The sequence below is a fragment of the Pan paniscus genome, chromosome 8 (assembly GCF_029289425.2).
Source record: "Pan paniscus chromosome 8, NHGRI_mPanPan1-v2.0_pri, whole genome shotgun sequence".
NCBI lineage: Eukaryota > Metazoa > Chordata > Mammalia > Primates > Hominidae > Pan > Pan paniscus.
Genome location: NC_073257.2, coordinates 86,545,135 through 86,565,225, shown reverse-complemented (window position 1 = coordinate 86,565,225; position 20,091 = coordinate 86,545,135). Strand labels below are relative to the sequence as shown.

Sequence of the window (20,091 nt, the reverse complement as noted above, 5' to 3'; positions counted from 1 at the left end):
TGAACAACAGGTTTTCAACATAGACAAAAGAGTCTTCTACTGGCAGAAGATGCCATTGAAGACTTTTACAGCTAAAAAGAAGTAAATGCTTGGCTTCGAAGCTTCAAAGGATAGGACGACTCTTTTTTTTTAGGGGCTAATGCAGCTGGTGACTTTCAGTTGAAGTCAATGCTCATTTACCATTCTAAAAATCCTAGAGCCCTTAAGAGTTATGTTAAATCTGCTCTGCCTGTGTTCTATAAATGAAATAACAAAGCCTGGATGAATGCACACCTGTTTGAGTATGGTATGCTGAATTTTTTTTTTTTTGGGACAGTTTCACTCTTGTCACCCAGGCTGGAGTGCAATGGCGCAATCTTGGCTCACCGCAACCTCCGCCTCCAGGGTTCAAGCAATTCTCCTGCTTCAGCCTCCGAGTAGCTGGGATTACAGGTGTGCACCACCATGCCCAGCTCATTTTTGTATTATTAGTAGAGATGTGGTTTCACCATGTCGACCAGGCTGGTCTCGAATTCCTGACCTCAGGTGATCCTCCCGCCTTGGCCTCCTAAAGTGCTGGGATTACAGGCATAAGCCACTGTGCCCGGCTGGTATACTGAATATTTTAAGCCCACTGTTGAGATCTACTGCTCAGAAAAAAAGATTCCCTTTAAAATATTACTGCTCATTAACAATGCATCTGGTAACCCAAGGGCTCTGATGGAGACGTACAAGAAGATGAATGTTGTTTTCATGGCTGCTAAAACAACATTCATTCTGCAGCCCATGGATCAATGAGTAATTTTGACTTTCAAATCTTATTTAAGTAATATATTTCATAAGGCTATAGCTGCCATAGTGACTCATCTGATGGGTTTGGGCAGAGTAAATTGAAAACCTCCTGAAAATAATTCATCATTCCAGTTGTCATTAAGAACATTCATGGGCTGGGCATGGTGGCTCACACCTACAATCCCAGCGCTTTGGGAGGCCGCAGTGGGAGGATCACTTAAGCCCAGGAGTTCGAGACCAGCCTGGCCAATATGGTGAGACCTCGTCTCTACAAAAATAAAATAAATGATGAGGTGGGAGGATTGCTTGAGCCTGCCTGGGAGACTGAGACTGCAATGTGCAGTGATTGTTACTGCACTTCCCTGCCTGAGTGACAGGAGTAAAACCCTGTTTAAAAAAAAAAGAACATTCATGATTCATGTGAGGTGGTCAAAATATTAACATTAATAGGAGTTTGGAATAAGTGGATTCCAACCCTCATGGATGACTTTGAGGGCTTCAAGACTTCAGTGGAAGAAGTCACTGCACATGTGATGGAAATAGCAAGAGAACTAGTATTAGAAGTGAAGCCTGAAGACAGGACTGAATTGCTGCAATCACATGATAAAACTTGAATGGATGAGAAATTGCTTCTTATAGATGAACACAGAGAGTGGTTTCTTGACATGGAATCTACTCCTGGTGAACACGCTATGAATGCTGTTGAAATGACAACGAAAAATTCAGAATACTGCATAAACATAACTGTTAAAGCAACAACAGGGTTAGAGAGGGCTGACTCCAATTTCAAAGAAGTTCTACTGTAGGTAAATGCTATCAAACAACATTGTATGCTACAGAGAAATCTTTTATGAAAGAAGAGTCAATTGATGTGGCAAACTTCATTGTTGTCTTATTTTAAGAAATCGTCACAGCTACCCCAACCTTCAGAAGCCACCACTCCGAGCAGTCAGCAGCCATCAACACTGGTGCAAGACCCTCCAACAGCAAAAAGATTATTACTCGCTAAAGGCTCAGATGATCACTAGCATTTTTTAGCAACAAAGTATTTTTAATTAAAGTATGTATATTTTTAAAGATGTAATGCTACCACACACTTGAGAGTACCATATAGTGTAAACATAACTTTTATATGAATTCAGAAACCAAAATATTCATGTGACTTGCTTTATTGTGATATTTGCTTTATTGTTAAGCAAAGATGTCTTTGCTTAACTCAAATGTTAACACAGTTTGGGCTTTACTTGAAGTGACTCTCAAATAAAATTATTAAACATGAATGAAAAAGATTCATATGTGTTAAGTGTCAGGAATTTTACACCAACATGAAAAGCTCCAAATAGAACAAACAACTCTACAGATTTTTTTTTCATTTTATTCTCTGTATTTATAAATGAAATAGTTAAGGACACCTGCAAGGACATTGTAAAATAAAGGCTTAAACATTCATAGTTAATCCCTAATGAAGTTAATGAAGCAGTCCAGAATAGGATAGTTAAAAATTTGAGGCAAAAATGCAGGAATAAAGTCATATGGTGATCATCGATTTGACCAATATAATGGGAGTTCTAACACATACGAGTTCAAAACTGCACTTGGAACAATGATAAAAGGTGAGAAAAAGTTTAGCTATCCCACCTCTTTAATAATCACAGAAGAATATTATAAATTAATAAATTCCAAAAATACTTTGAACTCTATTTAATGCTATATATAAAGAGCTGTGACATTATTTAATCAACTGTCATTCACAGACTAGCTTAAATTATAAAAAAAAAATCATTAGTTCACTTACTCTGCCAAAGTGTACTTATTGTAACAGTATAGATTATGTTACAAAGGCTTGTTCAATGGTCGAATAAGGTTTAAAGCTATCACTTTAAGTAAGTTTTTGTTTGTTTGTTTGTTTGTTTTCAGACAGAGTCTCACTCTGTCAGCCAGGCTGGAGTGTAGTGGCGCGATCTTGGCTCACCGCAACCTCTGCCTCCTGGATTCGAGCGATTCTCCTACCTCAGCCTCCCCAGCAGCTGGGACTAAGGAATGCACCACCATGATTGGCTAATTTTTGTATTTTTAGTAGAGATGGTCTGGTCTCTACCAAAAATTTTGGCCACGCTGGTCTCAAACTCTTGATCTTAGGTGATCCACCCACTTCAGCCTCCCGAAGGGCTGGAATTTCAGGCTTGAGCCACTGTGCCTGGCCTAAATAATACTTACCTTTTTTAAAAAAAATATTACTTCAATTTCCATTAGGTTACCATTACAAAACAACTTAATTCACTTTCACTGAAACTTTCTCAAATCTTTTCATGACAGAGCAAAGAATACTAGATGGCACGTTCTAAATTCTGAGCATGAAATTTTGAGCAATCTTTTTAAATTTCTAGTCACGTTTTAGTGCAACCATGTCTTTTGGTAAATACTGCCAAAAGATAACCAAATCCTAAAAAAATAGAAATTATTTATTTAATTATAAATTCATTCTAACTTGTTAATTCAATGGACACAAACCACATTACTGACACGTAAAATTTCAAACATATGATTTCTTAGATGAGATTTCTTATAATTTATCACATTACCTCATTTTAAGGGCTTTATTGCTTTTAGATTACTGATAAAGATATTTAATTGTAACTGAGTATAAATGAAAGTTTTACTAAGAAAAATTGTTACTCATGGCATAGGTATGAAAAACCTATAGGGCAAACAAAGCAGGAGATGTAAAATGTAAACATTTGGTAGTGATTCCTACTTGCCTTTAATATACATATACTTCTGTTTCTTTGTAAGTATGAATTCTATTGCTTACCACCAAGGCTGTACATTTCTTCATACCATGTTTCTTCTACTGACCTATAATCATACTTCCCTTATTCCAGAAGCAAACATTAGTGACATTTGAAAACTCTACCCTCACAAAAACCACATTCTCCAAAGTAGTAAAATTCTAGACCGAAAACAGATATAAGTGGTCAAGACAGAGTTATAAATAAATGAAGAGACGAAAAGAGAAGACCTGTAATAAGACATAGGAACTGAAAAAATAATTTAAAAAAGAAAATAGGCATGAGTGCTAAAGGAAAACTCACCACAAGTCTCATACTCTCACAAAATTATTGACAAGATATGACTTATTATTCTTTCACTTATAGTGTTTAATTTCTAATCCATGAAACAGGGTACAAATTTGGCTGACCTTGTTTACGCAGGGTAAGTCACAAGGTACTGAAAATTTGTTAAAATCTATTTCTTAAAAATCTTTTTAATACCTAAAGTTTAAAAATTTCCCCATGATAAGCCTAAACTTGCATGGTGATTAGTTCTTCACAGTGTTATTTCAAACTTGGAACCTTTTTTCCTATCATAAAGAGATGTTATTTGAAATAATGCATAGATTTCTAAACAAAATCCTACTGTACTCACAATGTAATCCAAACACTATGCAGAAGTGACTAAGAAATTACAAAAAATTACAAAACTAGTAATTACACATAGATGAACAACTATATCTTAGCTGAGAGCTTTCACATTTATTTTTTAGCGATAAAATGGTATCTAGAACATTTTATAGAATCTAGAATAATATTTGAGGGAATTTTGACACTAAATCAACCTGAAGATGAATTTAAGATTACAACTGATACTATAACAATATGAATTTGAACTGTGCAGGTCAACCTATACCTAGATTTTCTTCTGCCTCTGCCAACCTCTGAGACATGAAGGCCAACCACTCCTCCTCTTCTTCCCCTCCTCAGCCCACTCAACATGAAGATGACTAAGATAAAGACCTTTATGATGATCCATTTCCACTTAATGAATAATAATATATTTTCATTCCATATGATATTATAGCATTATTTTTTCTTTAGCTTAATTTGTTGTAAGAATACAGAATATAATACATATACAAAATACGTGTTAATCAACTATTTATGTTATCAGTAAGGCTTCCAATTAACTACTATTAGTAGTTAAGTTTTTGAGGAGGTAAACATTGTATGTGGATTTTCGAAGGGGTCAGTGCCCAGAACCCTCACATTGTTCAAGGGTCTACTGTACTTTCTCACCACAATTTGGAATTTCTGCTTTTACTCTAATATTCCCCATAACACATTTATCAGTGATGGTTATGATCATTTTCTGACACTCCAATAGGTCAAGTGAAGGAGACACAATATTTGGGGACAAGAAAGTTAACTGGGAATGAAATCTACAGTTTAAAATGAATACATTGTTCGAGGAAAACTCAATACAGAATTCGCATAGAGATAAATCATAGTTATTATCAAATTCAAATTCAGGCTGGGGGCAGTGGCTCATGCCTGTAATCTCAGCACATTGGGAGTCCAAGGCGGGTGGATCACTTGAGGTCAGGAGTTCAAGACCAGCCTAGCCAAAATGGTGAAACCTCATCTCAACTAAAAAAAAAAAAATACAAAACTCAGCCAGGCATGGTGGTAGGTGCCTATAATCCCAGCTACTGGGTAGACTGACGCAGGAGAATCATTCAAACCCAGGAGATGGAGGTTGCAGTGAGCCGAGATTGTGTCACTGCACTCCAGCCTGGGCAACAGACTGAGACTCAAATTCAAGTAAAAAAAATTAGGCATTCTTGAAAAAAAAAGCGAGTTACCTGAAAAAGGGAAAAACCAAAATCAACCTAGAGATTTGCACTTCCAGCCACTATGAAGGACCAGGGAGCAGATTTATATTCCCATCTTAAACAACTAACAATGAACAAAATATATGAAAACACAATTTTCAGGCATTGGATAATAATCAAAGAAGGGGCACAATAAGGTAAGCACTACAATTACTCAAACTTACACCTTGAATAGAGTTCCCAGGCTGCAGAGCAGGAAGGAAGAACCTAAATAGAGTCAAGTAGTTTCCAGTCAGGGAGGCCAGGCTGGCTACCACATGCTGGGGCAGAGTACTGGAGAGGACAGAGCTGCTTGGAGAAGAAAGAGGTGGAAAGTGAGAACTCGAGATATGCAAGGGATTCCTTTGGAGTCTTCAGTACACATGTATGAGGAAACAACGAATACCCAGGTAATCAGGAAAAACCAATACCAAGGTAATCAGATAAAAAAAAAGTGACAGAATTAGTAGACATGAATATTAAAACAATTGTTATAACAACATTCCGAAAGCACATGACAACATAAGCATACTATGTAGAGATATGGCATGAGTAAAAGAGGTCCAAATCAAAGTTCAAGAGATGAAAACTATAATGTCAGAGATAAAATGTCAACTGGATGAGATTAATGGCAGATTAAACATTGTAGATGAAATAATTAGTAAACTTCAGAGTAATAGAAATTATTCAATACCGGACATGGCGGCTCATGCCTGCAATCCCAGCAATTTGGGAGGTCGAGACAGGCAGATCGGTTGAGTTCAGGAGTTTGAGACCAGCCTGAGCAACACAGCAAAACCTGTCTCTAGAGAAAATACAAAAACTAGCCAGGCATGGTGGTGCACTCCTGCAGTTCCAGCTACTTGGGAGGCTGAGGTGGGGGTTGCATTGACCCAATATTGTGCCACTGCACTCCAGCTTGGGCGACGGAACGAGAACTTGTCTGGAAAAAAAAAAGAAAAGAAAGAGGCCAGGCACGGTGGCCCACGCCTGTAATCCCAGCACTTTGGGAGGCCGAGGCAAGCAGATCATGAGGTCAGGAGTTCAGGACCAGCCGAAACAATATGGTGAAAACCCATCTCTACTAAAAATACAAAAATTAGCCGGGTGTGGTGAGGCGTGCCTGTAGTCCCAGCTACTCAGGAGGCTGAGACAGGAGAATCACTTGAACCCAGGAGGCGGGGGTTGCAGTGAGCCAAGATTGCACCACTGCACTCCAGCCTGGGTGACAGAGCAAGACTCCATCTCAAAAAATAAAAATAAAAATAAAAATAAAAAAGAAAAGACAAAATAGGGGAGAGAGTAATTATTCAAAATGAAGAACAGATAGAAAAACAAAAATATTGAAAACAGAATCACTGAGACATGGGTCAACTACAAGTGGCTTCTTCTTCTTCTTCTTATTATTATTATTATTATTTTAATCAGAGTCCCAAAGGTAGATGGAGGTGGAAAGAGAAAATTTATTGTAAAATAATTTCCAAAGTGAATGAAACTATAAAAAACCCCAACCACACAAAATATAAAACTATGCCAAGGTACATCATAATAAAATTGTTTAAAATCAATGATAAACATCTTAAAAGCAGATAAAGGAGGTTAAAAGACATATTAGGTAAGAGGGAACAATGATAGGAATGGCAGCAGGCTTCCTTTCAAAAACAATGCAAAGCAGAAGACAGTAGAGGAACAGAAACTAGATTTACTCCCTATCATGAAACAACAATAGCAAAACTAGAAACAATGGTTTTTAATACACTGGACATCAAGAATAAAAAATACGGATCTCTGAGAGATGGGAAACAATGGAGGTCAGCCATATGACTACAGCAGTTTATTGCAAGAGTTTCCAGAATATGGTATAAGGAGAACTGTAGTAGATTCCAGTGAGTTGAGGAAATACAACAGAGAGTCTGGGAATTTCAGAGCAGTTAAGAGTTGAAAGACCACAATATCAGAGAACAGAAAGATTTACAGAGAAACCTGGAATTCTGTAGAGGGTCTTTTCTTAAGGTCAGTACCTGGGAAAGAAACATCCAGAAGTATTAAGAGGAAAAAAAAATAGAAGGAACAGTACCTGAGGCACATACACATTTGGAAATAGTGGCTGTTTCAAAGACCTAGAGCAGAAAAACTCATCATTTTTTTCATCAAAGTCTCCAACGTTTTTGGCACCAGGGACTAGTTTTGTGGAAGACAATTTTTCCACGGACGGGCAGGAGGCGTGGTTTCAGGATGAAACTGTTGCACCTCAGATCATCAGGCATTAGTTAGATTCTCATAAGACGTATACAACCTAGATCCCTCGCTTGTGCAGTTCAAAATAGGATTTGCACCCCTATAAGAATCCTCTGCTGGGTGCAGCACACCAACATGGCACATGTATACATATGTAACAAACCTGCATTTTGTGCACGTGTACCCTAAAACTTAAAGTATAATAATAAAATTTTTAAAAAAAGAATGGGAAAGGTTTCATTAAGAGTCCAGAGTGTATAGCTATACATTAATCTAAACTGAATAAAATTAGATTTTTCACATTTGAAAAAAAAAAAAAGAATCCTCCGCTGATGTGACAGGAGGTGGAGCTCAGGTGGTAATGCTTGGTGGCCTGCTACTCGCCTCCTGCTGTGTGGCCTGGTTCCTAAAAGGAACTGGTATAGTTGCAGTACCAGAGATTAGGGACCCCTTAGTGCTCTGTGCCATGGAGTACTAAGAAAAGTCTTCCCCCAGTAGTAAGAAATATTTAGCTTTATTTATTTGATGAGATTAATAACAGTTCAGGTATTACAGAAGAAAATATTAGTGAAATAGAAGGCACAGCAAAGGAGGTATCCAAAATAAAACACAGAGAAAGAGACAAAATAAAAAAAGAGTATTACAGAAGAAAATATTAGTGAAATAGAAGGCACAGCAAAGGAGGTATCCAAAATAAAACACAGAGAAAGAGACAAAATAAAAAAAGAGTGTCAGTGAGCTATGAGACAACTTCAAGTGGCATAAAAGGGTCAGAAAACCAATTTGAAGATGTATAATGGCTGCAAATATTCCAAACATAATAAAAACTAAAAACCGATAGCTCTAAGAAGTTAAACAAAACCCACGCACAAGAAACATGAAGAAGAATACACTAAGGCCCATCATAACTAAACTGATCAAAATGAGTAATTTTCTCTGTGTGTGTGTATTTTTTGTGAGGATGGGGTCTCACTATGTTGCCTAGGCTAATCTTGATCTCCAAGCCTCAAAAGCCATCCTCCCATCTTGACCTCCCAAAGCACTGGGATTACAGGTGTGAGCCACCGCACCTGGTCTCATATGAAAAATCTTAAAAGCAGCAAAATTTGGGGAATGGGGGTTGTGAAATATTGAAGAACAAAAGAATGTCAGATTTCTTATCAAGAACTATGCAAGTAAGATGGCAATGGGGTAACATTTTTCATGTACTGAAAAACTGTCAAACTAGAACTATATATCTGGCACAAATGTCTTTCAAAAATGAAGGTGAAATGAAGATGTTTTCAAACATACAAAAGCTGAAAGAATTTATTACTGACAGATCCAAATACAAGAGATGTTAAAGAATGCCCTCTAGGCAGAAGGAAAATGATACCAGATGGAAATCTAATTCTAACCAAAAGGAATAAAGAGAACTAGAAATGATAAATACCTGAGTAAAAATATGAATTTTTTCTTATTAAGTCTTTTAAAATATATATTTGACAATTTAAACAAAAATAGTAGCAAGGTTACGATGTTTATAATATATATGCAGAAGTAAAATGTATGTATTGTAAGTTGTGAGACATATATTAACAAAGCTGATTAAAAAAAAAAAAACAATTAGGCTGGGTGTGGTGGCTCATGCCTGTAATCCCAGAACTTTGGGAGGCCAAGGCGTGTGGATCATGAGGTCAGGAGATCGAGACCATCCTGGCTAACATGGTGAAACCCCGTCTCTACTAAAAATACAAAAAATTAGCCGGGCATGGTGGCGGGCGCGTGCAGTCCCAGCTACTTGGGAGGCTGAGGCAAGGAGAATGGTGTGAACCCAGGAGGCGGAGGTTGCAGTGGGCAGAGATTGTGCCACTGCACTCCAGCCTGGATGACACAGCAAGACTCCATCTCAAAACAAAACAAAACAAAAAAAGGAATAGGAACAGCTCCATTCTACAGCTCCCAGCGTGAGTGATGCAGAAGACGGGTGATTTCTGCATTTCCAACTGAGGTACCAGGTTCATCTCACTGGGGCTTGTCGGACAGTGGATGCAGCCCACGGAGTGTGAGCCAAAGCAGGGCGGGGCATCGCTTCACCTGGGAAGCGCAAGGGGTTGGGGAATTCCATTTCCTAGCCAAGGGAAGCCATGACAGACGGTACCTGGAAAATCAGGACACTCTCACCCTAATACTGCGCTTTTCCAATGGCCTTAGCAAACGGCACACCAGGAGATTATATCCCACGCCTGGCTCGGAGGGTCCCATGCCCATGGAACCTTGCTCACTGCTAGCACAGCAGTCCGAGATCAGATCAACTGCAAGGAAGCAGTGAGGCTGGGGGAGGGGTGCCCGCCATTGCTGAGGCTTGAGTAGGTAAACAAAGCGGCCAGGAAGCTCGAACTAGGTGGAGCCCACAGCAGCTCAAGGAGGCCTGCCTGCCTCTGTAGACTCCATCTCTGGGGGCAGGGCATAGCTGAATAAAAGGCAACAGAAACTTCTGTAGATTTAAATGTCCCTGTCTGACAGCTTTGGAAAGAGTAGTAGTTCTCCCAGCACGAAGTTTGAGATCTGAGAACGGACAGACTGCCTCCTCAAGTGGGTCCCTGATCCCTGAGTAACCTAACTGGGAGATACCTCCCAGTAGGGGCCAACAGACACCTCATACAACTGGGTGCCCCTCTGAGACAAAGCTTCCAGAGGAAGGATCAGGCAGCAACATTTGCTGTTCTGCAATATTTGGCAGCCTCTGCTGGTGATAGCCAGGCAAACAGGGTCTGGAGTGGACCTCCAGCAAACTCCAACAGACCTGCAGCTGAGGATCCTGACTGTTAGAAGGAAAAGTAACAAACAGAAAGGACATCCACACCAAAACCCTATCTGTAGGTCACCATCATCAAAGACCAAAGTAGATAAAACCACAAAGATGGGGAGAAACCAGAGGAGAAAAGCTGACAATTCTAAAAATCAGAGCGTCTCTTCTCCTCCAAAGGAACACAGCTCCTCGCCAGCAATAGAACACAGCTGGATGGAGAATGACTTTGACGAGTTGAGAGAAGAAGGCTTCAAAAGATAGGTAATAACAAACTTCTCCGAGCTAAAGGAGGATGTTCGAACCCATCTCAAAGAAGCTAAAAACCTTCAAAAAAGATTAGACGAATGGCTAACTAGAATAAACAGCATGGAGAAGACCTTAAATGACCTGATGGAGCTGAAAACCATGGCACAAGAACTACGTGACACATGCACAAGCTTCAGTAGCTGATTCGATCAAGTGGAAGAAAGGGTATCAGTGATTGAAGATCAAATGAATGAAATGAAGCAAGAAGAGTAGTTTAGAGAAAAAAAAAGAGTAAAAAGAAAAACACAAAGCCTCCAAGAAATATGGGACTACGTGAAAAGACCAAATCTACATCTGATTGGTATACCTGAAAGTGACAGGGAGAATGGAACCAAGTTGGAAAACACTCTGCAGGATATTATTCAGGAGAATGTCCCCAACCTAGCAAGGCAGGCCAACATTCAAATTCGGGAAATACAGAGAACACCACAAAGATACTCCTCGAGAAGAGCAACTCCAAGACACATAATTGTCAGATTCACCAAAGTTGAAATGAAGGAAAAAATGTTAAGGGCAGCCAGAGAGAAAGGTTGGGTTACTCACAAAGGGAAGCCCATCAGAATAACAGCAGATCTCTCTGCAGACACTCTACAAGCCAAAAGAGAGTGGGGGCCAATATTCAACATTCTTAAAGAATAGAATTTTCAACCCAGAAATTCATATCGAGCCAAACTAAGCTTCATAAGTGAAGGAGAAATAAAATCCTTTACAGACAAGCAAATGCTGAGAGATTTTGTCACCACCAGGCCTGCCTTACAAGAGCTCCTGAAGGAAGCACTAAACATGGAAAGAACAACGGGTACCAGCCACTGCAAAAACATCCTACATTGTAAAGACCATCAAGGCTAGGAAGAAACTGCATCAACTAACGAGCAAAATAACCAGCTAACATCATAATGACAGGATCAAATTCACACATAACAATATTAACCTTAAATGTAAATGGGCTAAATGCCCCAATTAAAAGACACAGACTGGTAAATTGGATAGAGTCAAGATCCATCAGTGTGCTGTATTCAGGAGACCCATCTCACATGCAGAGACACACATAGGCTCAAAATAAAGGGATGGAGGAAGATCTACCAAGCCAATGGAAAACAAAAAAAAAAGCAGGGGTTGCAATCCTAGTCTCTGATAAAACAGACTTTAAACCAACAAAGATCAAAAGAGATAAAGAACGCCATTACATAATGGTAAAGGGATCAATGCAACAAGAAGAGCTAACTATCCTAAATATATATGCACCCAATACAGGAGCACCCAGATTCATAAAGCACCCAATACAGGAGCACCCAGATTCATAAAGCAAGTCCTTAGAGACCTACTTGTTGCCCAAGCTGGACTCGATCTCCTGACCAAAAGCAATCCACTGGCTTTGGCCTCCCAAAGCACTGGGACTACAGGCATAAACCACTATGCCAGGAAATATTATTTCTTAAGTGAGAAAAAACAGATATATCCCAATCTGATTCTAAGGTGAAGAGAACCTGAGACTTATGTTTTCAAAAACATAATTACCTAGTCACCATAACCAGTAGTCCCTAATTACCTGCTAACAAAGAATCTGAGAAGCTGGTTTAAACATGGAAAAACTGAGTTTACGTGGCATAAAATGAGACATTTATTATGAAAGGTAAAAAATAAATTTTAAAAGATCTTGGCACTGTATTTAAACCAAAAGAGGATGCTGGTGTATCCATATTCAATTTTAGCTTTTCAGTCAGGAAGGTTTCCAGTGTGAACTTACTCAGTAAATTATATGGTGAAGAAAATGAAGAAGAAGGTTTGGAATTTTCTTAATATTCATGAAACACTGCTAGTTTGGAGAATAGTGTGAAGAAGCAGAGCTGAGTATGTAGATCTGGTTTAGCTTATGTGATGCAGACAGATGTTTTAGTTACGGATATTTGTTGAATAGATAAACTGAGTTGCTTCCTTAGATCAAAAACATTTTAGAATTAAAGAGCCCCCAGAACTTTAACTTCTTAAACCTCATTAATTTATGATGATAATGTAATGAGACTGCTGACCTCATAGAACCAGAAAGTATGGGGCAGCCCACTTAATTTATGGTTTGACCATATGCTAAGAAAAAACTAGACTAGACTACACATCATTTCGGAATGCTCTGAAATCAAAGGGAATTACAGATTTGCAAAACCTGCAGTGTCTTTGTGGAAATAACATTGTATTTCAAAAGGAAGTTTACAGATTTCAATAAATACGAATTATGCTCTTAGTTATTCACCAAGTAAATATTTGTTGAATGTTCACTAAGAATATACAGCATCCCAGGTATCCAATAAGAGTCTACTATTTTCAGAACTATTTTGGAATAAGCCAAGCTATGAGAAGAGTATAGATTTACCTGGCAACGTAAGAGATCATTCTTTTTATGAAACTGCTGAAACAGAAGCTACAAGCTAACACTTGTATCACAGATAACAACTGAAATCCATTTTGTTATTTCTTCTGGCTGAATACACCACCCAAATCTCAAAAATAATATCATTTGCCTTATTAATTTCACCAAAGCTGATCACTTTACGCTGTACAAAATTGCACGTAAGTATAAATATTTAATACTACTATAAAACTCCATTCACCCAAATATGGCTAGATACAATATAGTGCATAAATGCTAAAACTATGAGTTGTCTGCAAGTTGAATCTACACTTTCATAAAAGTTCCATTCACCCAAAGTTGGCTAGACATGTTATACTGTATAATCATTACAACTATGAGTTGTTTGCAAGTTGGCTCACAATTCAGGATTGAACAACTATATATTGAAACATAGAAGACTGTAATTGTCAAGTTAAATATACTTTTTCATCAGAATACACTGTCTTATTTCATAGTCAACAAGTATATATAAATTATGCCAAATTCTAAACATGGTGCTTTTTGAAAATCAGACTTTCAAGTGTAAGATGGTTTGAAATAGTACATAAATCCCCTCTAAAGAATCACACTACAAGAAATATAGTATCAAGATTTGAAAAATGGAAAGAACATGAGACCAATTTGAGAAATAAAATGAAATGGAAATAATAAAGGGGTAAAATATTTAATTCTTGAAATGTTTTTCTCACATACTGGCAGAAAAGATAGCATAACTTTCCATTATATAATCTTCTCAATGTAAGCATTTGACAGTTATAAAGGGGTAGGATTTGGTATACAGAGGAATCAATAACAATGTTGTAAAGCCTAGAACAGTGCACACAAACATGCTGTAGGAGACATTAACATTAGACTGAAAGAAATAATTATATTTTCAATAAACATGTTCCTCCTAGTAGGATAATCAATTTTTTACACATCTTACCAGCTATTTCACAGAGCTCAGGTAATGAAATGGCAGCAGCTGTTATACCAAAACCATATATTACATGCATACGAGATGCTTTTTTCATAGGTATCTACTTATTTGTGTAAAGCCACATTTAACACATATTAAATAAAAACAAGGTAATCATGGGGTGATTAATTCAGAATTTTTAGTACCATCCTATTTTAGAAATAAATTCTTAACCAATTATTTTTGTGTCAGAAGACTTAATAATTCAAATTACACCCTGCCCTTATTCCCAGATTTAAGAGATTTGTCACGATCAATGTTTCTGAAATATTAAATTAAGAGGTGTCATGGTAATTACTATGGAATAAATAGCAATTAAGTTTTTTAAGCAATTCAGCTCAAACTATTTGCAGTGAATATTTATACTACTAATATTTTTCTGCACAATGCAAGTTGCCTACAAATGTAAGATGTAAGTTTGTAGAATTATTTTAAAATATATTTGGAAACTGATTTAATATAGAATTCTGTGCTTGGTTGGCAAGCACCTATGCATAATGTATCCAAAAATAGGTAGACCTGAAGATAAATAATACAAATTATGTTACCCATAGAAAGATAATGATTTCTGTTCTATTTTCACAATAGTGAATCTAACATATGCTTTGAGAGAGATAAATAATTTGCAGGGTAAATAAAAGATAATTATTTTAAAATATATATCAGACAACAACTATAATCCATCATGTAAATATGTACCAGAGATTTGAATTAGGTAAGTACTTACTGCTATATAACAAACTCTTGCTTTTTCTACCAACATCCAGTTTTTCTCCAGATCAAGATGTTTTTCCTTTTTATAACAATTGGCAGCAGCAAGATTAGCTATGAGGGACCTAAAACAACCAAAGAATAAGCAAGTAATATTATAGTCAAACTTAGCATATATTTCAATAGATAATTACCAATATTTTTTGCAAAGTTTAAAATTTACATTTTAATTAATTCTTCAAAACTAATGTTATTGATTTTTAAATAAATATAAATACTAATTTTGTTTTGAGAACTTTCTGAGGCATCTATGATAATTTTTGTTCTAAACAACACCTGGTATTTTGAGAAAGAAATTGGCAGTTAAGTTGCCTTTTGATAGTAAAATAGGACCTACTTTTTACACCTTAATAGTTCAAAATGCAGTTAAGAAATAAGGCTAACTCATTATATAAAAAGAAATCTATGCAACTAAAAACATTTTTTAAGTAGAAAAATATCTTTATAAAAATAAATATCAACATACTATAATTGTCTATTTAATCGAAGCCTTTAAAAGCCAAGTATGGAATTAATTTCATAAAAGACACTTATAAATGTAGACCATATTCGCTAAGAGGAATTAATTTGTAAACCATTACATTCTAAGGGCTGAAATCAATTAGAATTGTTTTCTATAGTTGAAAAGTCACCTGACTGGTCCAGTTTTAGAAATGGAATATCTAAGCAGGATACTGCATTTAAAATCTTGCTGCAGGTTGGGTGCAGTAGCTCAAAGCTGAAATCCCAGCTCTTTCAGAGGCCAAGGTGGGAGGATTGCTTGATGCCAGGAGTTTGAGGTCAGCCTGGGCAACACAGCCAGATCCCATCTCTACAAAATAATTTAAAAAATTAGCTGGGGGTAGTGGTGCACACTTATAGTCCTAGGGACTCAGGAAGCTGAGGTGGGAGGATTGCTTGAGCCCAGGAGTTTGAGGCTGCAATGAGCTATGATCATGCCACTGCACTCCAGCCTAGGCAACAAGGCAAAACCACATCTCTAAAAAATAAATAAATAAATAAAATCCTGCTACAAGTGTCACTTGGCTTGTTTAATTAAAAATAAATACAATAATTATTTACATTATAAATAAAAATACTTTCCTTCCTCATACTGCTCCAGAATTTAAAAAATTACTTGCCAATTTTTCTCTTTTTCTAATTAAATTGTAACAGTTATAGCTTACAAAAAAAATCTTATCATTTCAGACTTTGGTAATATGTTCGATTACACTGTTAAAAAAAAAAAACCTCAATTCTCTTCCAAAACGTATTTCCACTCATCCATCTGCCAATTTACTACTAAAGGATACATCTGTTTATGTTCAAGTAAATGAAGGAAAAAAAGAGTAATATGCATCAACATATTCACATAAAAATAACTATATTACAAACTTAAGAAAATTTAGACCTAATTTATAAAAATGTTTTAGTGATTATGACTTTAGGAAAATTTTGACAAAATGGCTACCAAATAAAAGCAAACATTTCTGGTACCAGATACTAAACTCTATTCTGATAATAAAACTACTTTTTGATGGGAAACTACAGTTTCTCCAAAAGAAAAATAAAAGTATTCTTTTTTTTTTTTTTTTCCAGATGAAGTTTCGTGCTTGTTGCCCAGGCTAGAGAAGAGCAATGGCTCCGTCTTGGCTCACTGCAACCTCCGCCTCCGGGTTCAAGCAATTTCCTTGCCTCAGTCTCCCAAGTAGCTGGGATTACAAGTGCCCGCCATGATGCTCGGCTAATTTTTTTGTATTTTTAGTAGAGGTGGAGTTTCACCATGTTGGCCAGGCTGGTCTCGAACTCCTGGCCTCAAATGATCCACCCGCCTCAGCCTCCCAAAGTGCTGGGATTACAGGCATGAGCTGCCATGCCCGACCAGAAAAATATGAGTATTCTTATTATCCCAATGTATTTGATTCTGACTCTGAAGAGGAAGAACCTGGATCAAGAAAGATACTGCATTACCCAAACACTTCAATTTCTGAAATTTTTTGTTTTGTTTTTTGTTTTTTAGACAGGGGCTCACTCTTTTGCCCAGACTGAAGTGCAGTGGGCAGCACGACCCCAGTCCACTGCAGCCTCAACCTCCTGGGCTCAAGCAATCCTTCCACCTCAGCCTCCCGAGCAGCGGGGACCACAGGTACATGCCACCATCCCCAGCTAATTTTTGTATCTTTTGTAGAGATGGAGTTTCGCCATGTTGGCCAGGCTGGCCTTAAACACCTGAGCTCAAGTGATCAGCCTACTTCAGTCTCCTAAAGTGTTAGGATTACAAGGTGTGACCACCACACCCGGCCAATTTCTGAGTTTTTGATAGTGGCAGCAAAGGTTACTGGACCTATCCAAAACAATTGATCCAACTGTATTAGCTTCCAGAATTTAGATAATGATTTAGATACTGAAGATTTCTCCCCAATTTTTGATTCCCATATCATCTCAACAATATCACTATAACCATAAAATTAGTATAAAAGTTAAGTTTTTGACATCCAGAAGATCTAATATTATCATAACTATTCTCTCTCTCTCTTTGGTTTTGAGACAGAATCTTGCTCTGTTGCCCAGGCTGGAGCGCAGTAGCACAATCTCGGCTCACTGCAACCTCCACCTCCTAGGTTCAAGCAATTCTCCTACTTTCGTCTCCCGAGTAGCTGGGATTACAGGTGCACACCTGGCTAATTTTTACATTTTTAGTAGAGACGGAGTTTCACCATGTTGGCCAGGCTGGTCTCGAACTCCTGACCTCAAGTGATCCACCTGACTCGGCCTCCCAAAGTGCTGGGATTACAGGCGTGAGCCACTGCACCCAGCCATAACTGTTCTTTAAGACAGCAATTTAGCATACTAAAACAATTTAGTAATTTTACTGTAGCCTAAGTGATATCAGAAGAAAATCTGACCTACTTCTCACTAATGGGAAAACTTTGCACCTACAGATTAAGGCTGGTCTTGGGAAAACTAAGGGCAAAGGTCTAAACAAACATATTTCAACATTTTTAGTTGTTTTTTTTTAAATCCCTGAATCCCATATTTCAATGTTTACTGTAATCTTAAAACCATAAAGTTCTCCTGTATATAAAAAACAAAATTAAAGGAAAGATCTGAAAATGCCTTTCATACCCTAATAATTTTTGAATATTGTATTTTGGTTATTTAGTAAATACTGTGCTTATTGATCCCCAGTCTCCAGAATAGTCCATTCCTTAATATACCTCTGCTGAAGGTCAAGTAATGAGCAATAAAGTGGGTAAATAGACGAAATGGAGCAAGGTCGTGGTGGAGAGGGGGAAGAAAATAAAGGAGGATGAAAAGGGAAAAAAAGAAAGGAAGAGAAGATGGGAAAAGAAAGGAGATAGGGAATGGAGGAGGACAGACTACATATTTCCAACTATAAGTAATACAAAATTTCTAGTGAATCACTATTTAAAAAGAGGTCATCTTTGATTATCCCAACAATATAATAGCTAGGGCAGTTATTTTGTTTTTCCCTTGCAAAGGGGAAAAAAGCCTGTGCTGATATGGTAATAACGTTAGCAATGCATGAATACACTGAAGGAGTATCTCCATGTGGGTACAAAAGAACAACCAACCAATATATGGAGGGGCCTGAGAGAGATATTTCAAGTTCATATTAAGAATACTTTTCTAATAAGTAAGGGTGTATAGAAATATACTTGGTTGTTTTGTTAGTGGTATACTACCCACGACTGAGTTTATTCAATATGAATGAATTACTATTTGCCAGAAATGGTTTAGATGACCATTTAGATGACTAAGTCTTACGAGCCTGAATGTAATGTTGTATTTTATATACATAAAATACACACACACTCTCTCTCTGTCTCTCTGTCTCTCTCTCTCTCTCTCTCTCTCTCTCTCTCTCTCTCTCGTATTCCAACCTCAGGATATGGTGAAAAGAACATTCTTTCTAATTCAAGTTTTGCAACAAATTAGCTACAAGGCGTTGAGCAAGCTACAAGGCATTGAGCAAGCTATCAGCCTTTTCTGATTCTAATTATAAAAAGTAGAGACTGGACTAAATAACCTCAAACTTTTATTCCATTATGCCTCATGAATTCAACTGCATGTTTAACAAAAGTAAATTTAAAAACAATACAGGAAAACTGATATAAGGAATAAGCATTTATCAAACATTAAAAGGAATTATAAAGTCAAAATTCCAAATTCACATTGGAATTCATATTTTACCAGTGTTAAAATAGCCAATTAGTATAGTGGTTCCCTTGGAATTACACTGACCTGTTGTCACCAGTGATGCATGCAGCACAAGTTCCTGTTGGCTGCTCATTCTGCTCGTAGTAATGAGCATCCACATGGGCTTCAGCAGCTTTTCTCTTCAGGATCTCCCCAAATTTATCTATCCCAATGCATCCAAAAAATGTTGCTGCTTTGTGTGGCTGTTGAATCATCCACTGTAAAACAGGAACATAAATAATTTAATGGGCCAAAAAAATAGTACACATAGTTTAATATTCTGCCACAGATAGTGATGTAACAAGAATGCTTTGTGAGAAACTGTAGCTGTTATGAATGGGATTTCAATTCTGTGCTATCACTTACGATTAAAAAAACTTAATATAACAACCATGTAATATCTTATACTGCTTTGGGGAGAGAAATAAAGTACATAAAGTTGTTAAGGACTCAGCAGCTAAAATCCTACAGACCTTAAGACAAATGCTGGCCTGATATAGGAAAATAATAGTGGGTCCCAATATAAGAAGTCTAGCATTGTCATAAAAAGAGCAGAATCCATCTTGATTGAAGACTCTCTGGGTTCAAATCTTGCTTCTGCCACTTACTAGCTGCATGAGTTAGAGCATGTTAGACCATATCCCTTAACATTTCTCATTTCACTCATGTTTAAAGTGGAGATATAATTACAAATACATCTCATAAGGTCGTTGAGGACTAGTTGAAATGATGTAAATTAATGTACTTGCATTGCTGAGCATGGTACCCAGCACATAGTAAACAACATATATTAGCTGTGGCTGTTACTATGATTGTCATACTTATTGTAGTAATTCATATATAAATTAAGCTAAAACATGCTCATATCTAAAAAAATTCTTTTAAAAATTCAGAAATAGTGTTACAGTTCTAGTTACAAATATCTCATTTTTTCATTGAAGTAATTATTATAAGCTTTAATGGATTTCTTGTAAGATGCATATGTTTCACAGATTTGAACT

General features: G+C 37.1%; 1 protein-coding gene across 11 annotated transcripts in view; it reads right to left on the bottom strand.

Annotated features, from left to right (window-relative positions):
* ADK (adenosine kinase) overlaps positions 1-20,091 on the bottom strand; it is a 563,972-nt gene that overhangs the window by 299,601 nt on the left and 244,280 nt on the right. For all 11 annotated transcript variants that reach the window (XM_003813003.5, XM_008965554.4, XM_034930883.3 and 8 more), the window contains exons 5-6: positions 19,136-19,308; positions 14,847-14,955 (exon numbers count right to left, since the gene is read on the bottom strand). In XM_003813003.5, the coding sequence (XP_003813051.2) occupies positions 14,847-14,955; positions 19,136-19,308 (282 nt within the window). The remainder of the gene's footprint in view (positions 1-14,846; positions 14,956-19,135; positions 19,309-20,091) is intronic.